At 42.2% G+C, this 12,839-nt stretch overlaps 1 protein-coding gene across 1 annotated transcript in view; it reads left to right on the top strand.

Annotated features, from left to right (window-relative positions):
* Positions 1–2,008: 2,008 nt before the first annotated feature.
* The window catches only part of MAN2A1 (mannosidase, alpha, class 2A, member 1), a 308,450-nt gene continuing 297,619 nt past the window's right edge, over positions 2,009–12,839 (top strand). The window contains exon 1 of the mRNA XM_006886707.1: positions 2,009–2,143. Coding sequence (XP_006886769.1) covers positions 2,009–2,143 — 135 coding nt within the window. The remainder of the gene's footprint in view (positions 2,144–12,839) is intronic.

Raw genomic sequence — 12,839 nt, 5'->3', positions numbered from 1 at the left:
CTCTATCTCACCTTAAACCCTCCACTAATAAATGAAATGGCGAAAAGTGTATTGTGGCTATGTGTAGGGGTAAGAAACTGCTGGCTGCCAAGCATTCATTGCAAGACTTTAAAACAAAACAAAACAAAAAAACCAACTCATTGTCATCAAGTCTGAACCACTTATCGTTGAGTGTCCAAAACGGGGAGGAGATCGCCCATCTTTCTCCTGAGGAAAAGGTGTTGGATGTGAAGCAAAGAGCTTGCCTTTGGGTTGGCAGCATAACTCCCCACTGGTCATGCTGTTGTTGCGTTGTTATGTGCCTTTGAGTCACCAGGTATGCAGCAAGACCTTGTCTACCAAGACATCAAAACTTGGAAGCAACACCTTTCTCCTGCAATGTCTCTTCAGTGCCCTCTACTGACAGATGCAATGACAGCTGTCAAAAGAAAATCCAAAAGGCCCAGATCCAGTTTCACAGCACAGGCAAAAAGGATGACTTAGAGCTGAGGAGTTGTATAATTCAGTAACAGACACAAGTATCACTGCTGATTTCCCTCATAGCCTTTAAAGAGCTGAGTCTACATTTGCCTGGAGGGATCTTTGTAAGTTCCCCTTTCCATGGGCTCCATTATTAATAAAAACAATGGAGAAAAAGATAAGCCTGGATGAAATTTGCAGTTCCTCACCCCTCCCCTGACTGGCTTTTCCTCTCCAGCAGCCCCTCACTAAGTTGCCTCCCTAGACAACCAGTCTCAGTTCTTCAAGGACAGGAAATCTAAGCAGCGAAAGGAAACTTGGGAGCAAGCTGCAGCGCTGTGGGAAAAGGGCTGCAGGTGCCTGAACGTCTCTGACACCCTCAACTAATGCAAAGCAACCTCCCAGGTCACAGGAACTGTCTGAGGTCTCCCCGCTGCCTGCGCGCAAGGAGGCGGGCACAGGGCCGGCCGGGCGGGCGGCGCGCGGTGATTGGGCGCCAGGGCCCCCGCCCCTTTGTCCAGGCGCGTCGGGAGGGGGGCGGGGCCATCTGCCTGTTCGGCTCTGGGGCTGCGGGCGCCTATTGACCCAGCGACCGCGGCTCCGCCGTCTCCTGCTCGTAGCGGGCGGTGCGGGAGCGCCGAGTGGCGCTGGAGAACCAGCGCTTCCTCGCTCTGCTGCTGCCGCCATCGCCTCGTTTGCAGAGCGGGAAGGAGGGAGGGGGCTGGCGGCTGCAGCTGGAGCGGGCTTCTCTCTGGGGACAGTCCGCTCCTCCTAGCCCTCCTTTTCCTCCTCCCCGATCTGCCGCCCGCCCCCTGCGCCCTCCCCGCGCAGCCCGGGTCCGGGAGGGGGAAGGAAGGGGCGGCGGGGGGCGGGAGAGGCCAGCGGGCGGACACGCGCTCGGAGGGAACTCCTGCCAGATCCGTGCGCCCCCGCGTCCAGGGTGCACCCCAACCCGACCGCGGCTGCGGTGGCGGCAGCAGCAGAGGCGGCTTGAAGGGGCTCGGATCGGGGAGGCGGAGGCGGTGTCTCGGGGGCGGGCCTGGCTGTCCCAGCTCTAAGTTGTGGGGCCCGGCTTCTCGGGACTGGTTTCCTTCCCCATCCACTCCTCTAGACCCAGCTCCGCGCCGCCGGCTGCGGGAGCCGCCGAAGCTGCATCTCCTTTAGGCGAGGACACGCCTGCTCTCGTCGAGAAAACTTTTCCTGCCTACTCAGTCGGGGCGGCGGTGGCAGGAAGTCCGGGCGGCGACCTCCCCTCTGCCTGCCCCGTGCGCCCCACGGGTTCCCGGCGCTAGACTCTCGATCAAGTTTGCGGGGCTTGCTTCGAGAAGGACGGCTGGCCCCTGGGAGGGCAGCGAGCCAGGGCCGAGGGCGCATAGGGGCCCTGGAGGCAAGGTGTGGAGCGCAGCCCAGCCCAGCCACTCCCGAGAGCTCAGAGGGCGCACAGCTGGGGAGCCTGGAGCCTCTGGCGGTCGCTTCCTAGAATCTTCAGTCCGGCTCCTCCTCTGGCCCGCGTGAGGATAGTGTCCTGGCCACAAGTCTGTCGAGGAAAATGAAGTTAAGCCGTCAGTTCACCGTGTTCGGCAGCGCTATCTTCTGCGTGGTGATCTTCTCTCTCTACCTGATGCTGGACCGGGGTCACTTAGACTACCCCAAAAGTCCGCGCCGCGAGGGCTCCTTTCCCCAGGTAAGCCCCGGGTAGTCGGGGCGAGGGAGCTGGAGGTGACAGGCGTGGGGGCCTGGGCTTACCAGCAACTCATCCCAGCTCGGTGCCAGGCGAGTGAGAGGCTGAACTGGAGGAACAGCCGAGCCTAGTCCAGATGGAGCTCGGGTCAACCGCCCGGGAGCCTCCTCCAGCAGGGCGCGAGCAGGAGTTAACAAAGTGCTGGCGGTCTGGGGAAGTGGCCATGTTCCCGCACTCGCACCCGGCTTGTCGGGGTGGCCTGGGACACCTGCTGGCTGGCCATCAGGTGTGACGTGAGGTACCCTCTTACTAGCCCGGCACCCGGAAATCTCTGGAGTGAAGCCCCGTGATTCTACCGGGTTTAAGCCGCATATCGGCGCCCAGACCTCCAGCGCGCACCAAGACGCGGAAATGAATCGCAGTACCCTTCTGTGAGTCACTCTTCCGCTCGGTCTTTTGAGAAATAAATAAAAGTTTATTTTGTGTTGTAGCCCTTTTAGGTGTGAATCTATAGAGCTGATTTAATGCCCTCATTTTTTAGCTGTAACATGGGGTTGGTTAGTAGCAGACGTGGTAAGCAGACAGGGCAAGCGCGTGTTATACTCCTGGCAGAAGCTGTGGGGCGCTCAGTCCTGCGCCTAGTGGTCATATAAACTAAGAAGTTGGGGGAAAAGACCCCAATCAAGTGTTCTATTTAAAGTGGCTGAACAAGACGAACACGATCGATTCTGTGTTTCTACGCATACCGCTTGTGCAAGTTCAGTGTCAAATTGCTTGCCAATTATATATACATTTCAAAAATTAGTAAAATTGAGTCCTGTCTAGTAGTATTTCTTGTAATGAAAGAACCCATAAAATTTGAAACCCTGATGAACTGATGGAACAACTACTTATTTGACTCAGGGACTGAGAAAACAGAAGACCTGATTCTCCTTTTACCTTATTGTGACAATTTAAGTGGCCAAGTTGTATCCTTTCTGGTATGTGTGTACTAGGGCAAACTGCTCAAACGTAAATTTAGTTACAAACATGACATTAATTATTATGAAATTTTTTAAAAAGTTACTCCTTTATGAATGCTGTTCCAGATCGATACAAAGTATTTTGCATGTGACAGGTGTTTAGAAAATCTTGTGGCAAACGAATAGTTTTTCGAAGTGCCTGTTTTTCTCAAGTGGTGGTATGCTAGAGAAAAGAGAGTGAAACAAGCACTCATTGATGATTTTAAACATAGCGTTTAAAGCTTGTTCCATAACTCTTGTTGCACTTGGAGAAGATAGTTCACAAAAGAGTAAACTGAAGCCAGAACAAAAAGACTTCTAAGTTTTGATATTAGTATAATTTTGGGATTAAATTTACTGTAGTCTCTTTCTCTGCACTTCCAGTTATCATGTTTTCACCATCACAGGAAAAGCTTAAAACTGATGTGTTATATGTGAAGTGTTAGGCTAAATAATGTCCCTTGACTTTGGTTTCATGATTTATGCAAACATCTGGACCTGGATTAACTGGCAACCTTGACATTTTACTTTTGTTCAAAAAGGCAGTGAGTCATTCAATTATTAGGAAATCTTTTAAAAAAAAAAAAGAAGGGAATGGTTTAGATAGGCAAAGTTAACTCCAGCATTTTTATATTTATTTTGGGCTAAGAGGCTGAAATTCTGCTTAGAGAAAAAAATGAAGAGTATGTGTACTCTGTAGTGTGCAAAGGAATAGCATTTGAAAGGTAAAGCTATTTGTACTTAGAGTTGGCTTAGGTTTTTAATACTAGCTATTCAGTGTAGGAAAAAGGCTAATTCTCTTTTGATGGTGTTTGGGGGCCACTAGACCCTCTAGCGGGTGGACAAGATAAGCAATCTTGGCTTTTACTATTGGGTGCACATTGTTCTGTTTCATACTTGATAAACTCCCATCTCTACACTACCATGTAATAGGTGAGGAATTAGGCACAGAAGGGTTAATTAACTTGCTCCAGGTCACAGAGTTACTAAGTGGAACAGTAAAGATTGAAATAGGTGGATTTTGGAATATAATCTTTCAGTCACTGTGCTGTACTGTCTCTTAGGAATCCTTTACTCACTATATAGGGCCAGCTGGTCTATGGCAAGATCTGATATGGAATACAAAGGATGTTGCTCTATGATTCCTTACCTTTTTTTTTTAAATATTTTTTTTATCATAAACTAGCAAATATTATATTTTGTAACATTTGCTGTTTGAGATTTATGCTTTCTCAGGTTGTCTTCTAGCTTAGTTCTTCTAGCTTTAATGAAAATGTTTATGCAGTTCATGAAACACAGCATCAAGCATTAGGGTTGTCTAATTCTATTTTTCTTATCCATACAACTCAGTGTAAGCCTTAATTTGGTGAGAACACCAAACATAGCAAAAGTGATTGCAACAGATGATGTTTCTTTGGTAAATGTGGGTACTGACTGGGCTCTTAAGAATTTTAATGAAGTTATGTCAGATAGTCACCAAATGTCATTTTCAGTGTCTAGTAGGGTGATTGATACAAAAAAATAAATATAATTTTTTCTAAATCATCTATTTCAATTTTTTCCAGTTGATACAAAACCTTTGGTAAGGTATAAGCTTATTTGTGTAAGAATAGTTTATGTGTGTGTATTTAAAAGCATTTTAGATTAAAAGTAATTTATTTGCTGTGGGGTTTTTGTTTTTACAACCCCCTCTCCCCCTTTGTTCTTTATCGGTCTGCAGGAATCCGTACCTCTTTACTTAACCAGGAGTGGGCCCAGCTCAGGGTTCTCTGGTTCCCCTCCCTCCATGCCACCCCCTTACCCCCCAAGCAGCTGCTTGCAGCTGACTTGGTTTTGGGAGGACTTTTGCCCTGTGTCTTTGGGAGGAATTTCTTTGAGTCTGGGAGGCAACAGGTGGTGAATCTTCTTGAGCTGGTGCAGGTATTTCTGGGCTATTAAGTCTCAGTTAGAAAAATTAATAAAAAAAATTTCACTCTGAATGAAAGGCTGACTCAGGCTAGTGACCTTCTTCTACTTGGTGGGAAGTTGGAAGAATTTCAGCGGATGGAAAAAAGAAATATTGGTACGGTTTTCTTGAAGTTCACCATCACCTTACAGAGTTAATGGGCTGCTTACGATCTGCTGCTTACGATCCACAGCTTATATACTATGGTATCTCATTAGTGCCTTATGTTTGGATCTGGAGGTTTACATCAGTGAATCAAGCTTTGAATAACAAATGCTCAATCTTTGACTAAGTAGTGTTGTAGATGATATTTTTAAAAAAATTTTCAACAGTTGTGGTTGAGCCAATTCCAATTCATGGTTACTCTATGTTTGTCAGAGTAGCATTTTGCTTGATAAAGTTTCAGTGGCTGATTCTTCAGCAGAAGTAAATCACCAGGTCTTTCTTCTGAGGCACCATGGTGGACATAAATTTCCTATCTTTCAGTCAGCCAGCAATTAGGTGTATTAGGGAAGTCTCAAAGGAGGTTGATCTCTGGGGTGAAAACTGAAAATGACATTGATTTTATTTTTGTGTACAGATGACATTTGGTATGGACAAAGTAAGAATGCCTTTAAAAATTTGGAAGCCATTGGACCTTAGTTGACTTTCTTAAAAAACTTGTAATATTAGCATCAAATATATATGCTGATATGTTTATAAACTGTTCACATCACTCGGTATGAGTCCACTAACACTCATGTTAAAAAAAAAAAAATCAAACCCACTGCCATTCAGTCAGTTCAGTCTTCTTGTGATCGTATAGGATAAAATAGCCACTGAAGGGTTTCTGAGGCTAGAAGTCTTTATGGAAAATCGGATGACCACATCTTTCTCCTGCAGAGTGGCTGGTGGGCTCTAACCTGTGGCCTTTCTGTTAGCTGCCAAGTTCTTAACTATTCTGCCAGTGTGCTAGCAACAAGTGTAAGTAGGACTTCAATCTTCCAGGTGTTTATTGTTGTGGTTTCTTTTTGTGTGTGTGGTTATTGTTGCTTTCCTAAGTTTGAACATCTTAACTCCAGAGTGATACTCATGCTTTTGTTGTCTCTGAGGTGCAGGCCTGAACACACCATGATCTTTGAACTTTTTATTCCCTGCCCCTTTGCCTCTTCCCCAAATCCTCTGAATAAAATAGATTTAAAAAAAGATATTTGTGAAAAATATGCTACCTTCTCTCCCTGATATACTAGAACTTGCTTGCTCAGCTATGTTTGGGAGCTTGTTAAGGGAGCTTATGTAAAGGAGTTTGTTTCATTTCTTGAATTATACTTGAGGTCTCCGAGTTTTGGGAAATAATGGAAATTTGGCACTGGTGACAAACCAAGTGTTTAGAATTCCTTGTGATCTTTCTCTAGGGATGGAGTACTCAGTAATCATGAACCTCATTATACTTAACACTTTTCACCACTGTGGTAAAAAACAAAGGAGCTCTCATGGTCTAGTGGCAAGAATTTGCACTGCAATCCTGAAGTCAGACAGTTCGAGGCCACCAGCTGCTTCATGGGAGGACGGGCAATGGAGATTAGCTTGTGATTAACTGCCTCTGAAAACCCGTGAGAGGGTCAGCTATTCATCGGTTCCAACTTACAGTATACAACAATAACAACATGGTAAAAAACACATGAAACTGTTCACTATAGATGAATAAGTAAGCATAAGTAAATCCATGCTTAACTTTCCTACTCCTTAATTCATTTCTGTCAGGAATTAGAAGTTTGAGAGGCTAAGATTCTGTAGGAGGGTGCTGTAGGGTTGGAAGAGAGGCTGGTGCCACCTATACCTAGAAGTAGAAGCTCTGGAATGGTGAAAAATGTGAATTTATTTAGTACAGATTAGTAAACACAAGCCAGTGCTTACCAGGTCTTTAGGTAATCTGACATTTCCTGTTGCTTCCTACTCTAGGATTTTTCTGTTAACATCAGTAGGACTCTTGGCCTGTACATCTAAGAGTCATATGTACATAAACCAGCTAAGACACTCGGGACTACATCTCTTCTGATAATTTTATTTTTTGGTAAATCTTCTCACTTACCCACTCTCACGTTATTCAACATTTGTCGTTTACAACACTAGTAGAAAACTTTACTATCCACTATTCTGCTCATCAGTGATACACACCTGGCAGAAGTGAATGCAGAGGGACAAGGTGAGAGTCCCACTAGTGTGATAGTTAAAATGATGTGCCAACTTGGCTGCACCATGATTCTCAGTTTGGTTTGAAAGTTATAGAACGATGCAATTTGGCAGTTATGTAATGATTCCAATTTCCATTCTGTGATCTGATACAGTCATTCTCCATTTTTGCATGACACCAATTTCATATAATAGCTGAATTTTAGAACCATAAACATGCTTATAAATGAGGGGAGGCATACCTCAGAGATAATTTAGATTTGGTTCTAGACATCACAGTGAATCAAATATTGCATCAAAGCAGTCATAGATATTTTTGGATTTCCCAATGCATATAAAAGTTATGTTTATACTATATGTAGTCTATTTAAGTGTGCAATTGCATTATGAAAAATTTGTAATATTGTACATACTGTTGGAAAAATGATGATAGAATTATTTGATGTAAAGTCATCACAAACCTTCAATTTATGAACAAAAACAAAACCCCTTGGTATCTGTGAGTCACAGTAAAGCTAAGTGGAATAAAACAAGATATGCTTATATTTTAATTGAATTGCATGACACCGCTATACATCCTGATCAAATAAAAGTACCTTGTCTGGGAGATGTTGCAATCCTATTTCTCCAAAGGGGATTTTTCTCTCTTATTCATTAATTAGCATTAAGGTATATCTGGTCTGTGAACAAAAATGTTTGGCTAAAATTACCACTTTCATTTATTGTCAGGTATTGCTCTTGAGCCCTAGTCCATAGTTGTGTTATTACCAGGCCATACCCTTTTGGTGATTTGAATCTACCAGCAGTTCCTCAGGTAAAGATGCAGTGTTGCTTCCCATGCAATTTACAGTCTCGAAAACTAATGGAGGATTGGTTCCAACTTGATTGCAGTGAGCTTTGAGCTTACTGCTTTTATGGCAGCTGTTTTAACATGTTGGCCTTTTTTAAAAGAATGGAATTATTTGTTTAAACTTACCTAGAAGGACAGTTAAGTAGTTGTTGATCTCTTGCTCTATTCATGGGTTGGGTTTTTGTTTTTGTTTTTAGTGCAACCGTTGTAATTTTCTCTTGGCATTATCCCTTTGTAGAGGAATACTTAAGAAAATGAGTCTCCTGATCTGGCTTCTGGATTGTAAAGGCCACGTTGCACTTTTGACCCCTTCTATCTTATTGTCCATGTTCCTGGTAACATTTTCTTCCACAGACCTATAAACTAAGGAGAGGGAGAAGAGGAACTCCAAGATACGTAATTTTACTTCCTGTCTTACTTGTCCTTCATCAGGTGATCAGGAGAGGAAGTAGATTTTAACTAAATTGAGTTTCTGTTTCAGCGATGAAGTTTAAGTTAGGCTGCTAATTTTAAGGTTGAAACCATACTTAACATAAAACAAGTGTATAGGTTTACTGAACTGGAGATCACACCTGTTCAGCCTGCCCCTTTTTGTAAAGCTGTGAGCTAAGAATAGTTTCTACATTTTGAATGTTTAACTTGTATTCTATGACATAGACATTTACATCTCTGTACGTACTATATTGGGGTAGTTTTGCACAGAGCAGGGCTTTGAAAGGGTTTGACCTTTCAGCAAGTGTATTGCTAAGTTTACCTTGTATTTGAGAGGTAATGCCATTGGATTTGAATGAACCCGATCTCAAAAAATGTTGCCAGAGCGTCTCCGAGATGGTGTACACAAACAACAGCAAAGTAGGTGCCCAGAAATATTTGTCACATTTAGAAAGCCACTTTAATAGTTTTCTAGAGGAATGATCAATCTTGAAACTCTTTTGTTAAAAACTGTATCTACCCTACCTTTAGTTGCCTCAACCTGGGGGTTTTCAGTTTCAGCACTGTTGACACACTTTGGGCCAGAGCATTCTTTGTTGTGAGGTTGTTCCAGGCAATGAAGGATGTTTAGCATTATCTTTGACCTCTCTACTCACTAGATGCTCTGTGGAAACCAAAAATGTTTGAGGAATTTTCTAAATTTCCCTGGGAGGAAGTGTTCCTCATTAAAAACTACTTGGGCTAGAATTGAGCCAAAGGCCTATGCTTTGTGGATAGGTGGCCTTTGAAAAGTAGTGATTTAAAGTCTTAATTCTAATATGCTAAGGAATTGCTAGAATTTTTTGATGGCTGAAATGGAAAACCTAACATTTTCTTTATATTCTATATTACACTATTTTAAAGGCAATGTGAGGAGAGATTATATCTTTATGCAAGTGAAAGAAAAAGGAAAGATTATTAAATTGTACATATATCTATGTATCTATGTATTTGTCTGTCTATCTATCTATCTATCTATCTATCTATCTATCTATCATCTTATCTGTGTAAAAGCTCTGGTGGCATAGTCCATAGGGAGTTGTGCTAATAATGAAAAGACTGTGCTGTTCTACCTGTTTAAATTCACCAGTGACTCTGCAAGAGAAAGATGGGCAGTCTCCTCCTGTGCTGCATATTCAGCTTCAGAAATTCAGTAGAGATTCAGGAATAAGTTCAATGGCAATGAGTTTTAGATTAATCTAGGTATGTTTTATATATATATAAAGATTTTTTTTCCCGTTCTCCTTGTCTTGTTGTCCATTTTAACTCATTGCTGACCCTCCAGTGGCTTTCTAAGACTATTGATCCTAGAAGAGGAAATTGCCCGTCTTCTGCAGAACAGCTGGTGGACTTGAGCCTTTGGGTTAGCAGTACAACTGTCTGTAGATTATGCTACCAGAGCTCCATTTATGTGTGTGTACACACACACACACACACACTCACTCACTCTATCTAGATATACATTATAGCTTTCTACATATCTATCTACTTTTTCTAATTGGATCTGCTTAATAGAAAAAGTTTATGATCAGGCCATAGTACATAACCTTTCACTTTCTAAATGCTTAATTGGAGATTGACAGTACTTTAAATTTATTTCACTTGTTCTTTAGATACATTGATTAGTAATGAGTGTAAAAGTCAAATGAAAAAGAATTTGAAATATATTATTTTCTTTCCTCCCAAACATTCTGTTTATTTTGATCTCTTTTAATTCTGATGTTTCAGGGAGTAGAAAGTGGAACTTAAGTGAATGGATGAACACTATTCTTTCTGTTATTTAATTTTGTCTTCTAAATATTATTCTTTTAAGAAAAGTAGATAGATGGAAGTGGGGTAGAAAAAATTGTTCTGGGGGAAAAATATCTTTCCCCTTTCCCTGCTAGTCTCTGAGTCCTTTAAGGTTTAGATTTAAGTTGGATAAATAGAACCCATGGAGCCAAATCCAGCCTGTCGCATTATTGTAGAGCTTAATAATTGTCTTTATATTTTTAAATGGTTGGTAGTAATTTATGACCTAGCCATTTTCATGGATTGTCTGATTACTTTTTTAGGAAGTGGGACTTTGATGAAGTTTGTCCTTTTGTTGAGAATTTACATTTTCACAATGAGCATACTGAATCAGAATCTACATTTTAACAAAGTCCACACATGATTTTTATGTATACATGATTATATATATGAGTAAATAGATGTATATTATAATGTAATTATATGTACATTTTATCCATGTACTAATATATATACACATAATATCTTATGGATTATATCTATCTATCTACACATTATATCTGTTTATTCTATATGGGAGGTGTGTATGTGTCGGAGACCTCTCCAAAGTACTGAGGAGCAATGATGTCAGTCTGGAGACTAAGTTGTCCCCAGACTGACATTATTAGACTGACAGGCCATAGTCTTTGTAATTACTTGCTATGCATCAGAAAGCTGGACAGTGACTAGGGATGATAGAGGGAGAAATGATGCCTTTGAGCTGTGGTGCTGGAGAAGAATTTTGACTATACCAGGGACTGCTAGGAGAACAAACAGGTTTATCCTAGATAGGGTGAGACCAGGCTGCCCCTCGGAGGTAAGGATTCTGAAGCTTCACATGTTGCAAGGAGGGACCAATCTTTGGAGAGGGATGTCATGCAAGGAGGGACCAATCTTTGGAGAGGGATGTCATGCTTGGGAGAGTGGAGGGACAGCTCAAAAGAGGAAGACCCTCAAGGAGATAGATTGATTTAGTGATTGGGGTAATGGCAGCAGGTGTGTCAGAGACAATAAGATTGGCACAGGATAGAGCAGGGTTTAGGGCTGTTGTGCATAGGGTCGCTTTGAGTCGCAGGCAACTTGGGTGCATAATAAATATATATAAAAAATATATATACACACATACATACATACATTTTATTTCTTCACTCATCTATATGCATGTAGTATTTTATGACATAACCACTCCTTTGGAATATTTATGGTTTGTGTCTAATTATTTTTGCAGGAAGTGGGGATTTGATTGGAAAAGTGTATTGTCTGTAGGAACAATCCAGACTGAACCAGTTTGAAGTTCTGATGTGAAGGCAGAGTTAAGCAGTTTTAACACAAACTACCTGGTTCACAAAGGCTCAAATGTTTATTATCTAGCCCTCTACAAAAAACCCTCTTTGTCACTGGAATAAGGTATATGTCTGAATTATTAACCTTGGAGGCAAAGAGTATGTGTGGATATGTTGACACAGAAGAGGGGCCTTTAGCTAGAGTTGTCTGCTTGTTTTAGAGATTTCCAAAGCATCCTTGGAGAACTGCTGTGATAGAATATGGGCATGTTTTCCATATTTAATTTATTTTCCTTTTACCACCTGCAGGTTTTTCATGCTGAGACCATTGTGAGAGTGTGGGTTCCATAGCATGAACCATGCAGAATTGATACACAACCTCAGTAGTAAAATGTGTAACTTTTCGATTTTTTTTAAAAAAAATCTGCTCTAATTCATGGATAGGCTAAATTCTTAGGCTCTTATGACAGTTTGGGTTGTTATTATTATGGAAGATGAACCTGGGTCTAGGCATCTTGCTCATAGACTATAAATACAGAATGAATCTCATCAGCTCACTCTGATACCCTTATGGGGACTGTTTAGCTTGAAGGCTAAGAACTGCCAGATTGTGGGAGGAGTCCTGAACCCCTGCTCTACTCACCAGACAATAATTAAGTTCTCCTGAGGTCCCTGAATGGTATAGAGAGTTCTGCTCCTCTGCTAACATGTGAACTCATGCAGCAGTATCATGGAAGAAAGGTTTGGTTATGTACTTCCATTAAGAGTATGTTGTTATGTGCTGTCGAGTCACCTGTGACTCTTAGTGACCCTGTGTACAACAGCCCTAAACTCTGCTCTGTCCTATGCCAGTCGCAATGTCTCTGATACATCCATCCCAGTTACCCCAGTCACTGAATCAATCCACCTCATAGACGGCCTTCCCCTCCTTTGTTGTCTCTCCACCCTCCCAAGCATGATGTCCCTCTCCAAGGACTGGTCCCTCCTTATAACATGTCCAAAGTATGTTAGATGGAGCCTCAGAATCCTTGCCTCCAAGAAGCAGCCCGGTTTAACTCTCTCCAGGATGAATCTGTTTGTTTTCTTAGCAGACCGTAGTACCCTCAATACTCTTCTCCAGCACCACATCAATTCTCCTTCTGTCCTCCCTAGTCATTGTCCAACTCTCTGATGCATAACAAGTGATTGCAAAGACCATGGCCTGTAT

This window comes from Elephantulus edwardii, unplaced genomic scaffold, assembly GCF_000299155.1.
Source record: "Elephantulus edwardii isolate Elephantulus edwardi_28Jun2011 unplaced genomic scaffold, EleEdw1.0 scaffold00050, whole genome shotgun sequence".
NCBI lineage: Eukaryota > Metazoa > Chordata > Mammalia > Macroscelidea > Macroscelididae > Elephantulus > Elephantulus edwardii.
Note: the sequence above shows the minus strand (reverse complement) of the source record. Positions and strands in the feature narration are given on the sequence as shown.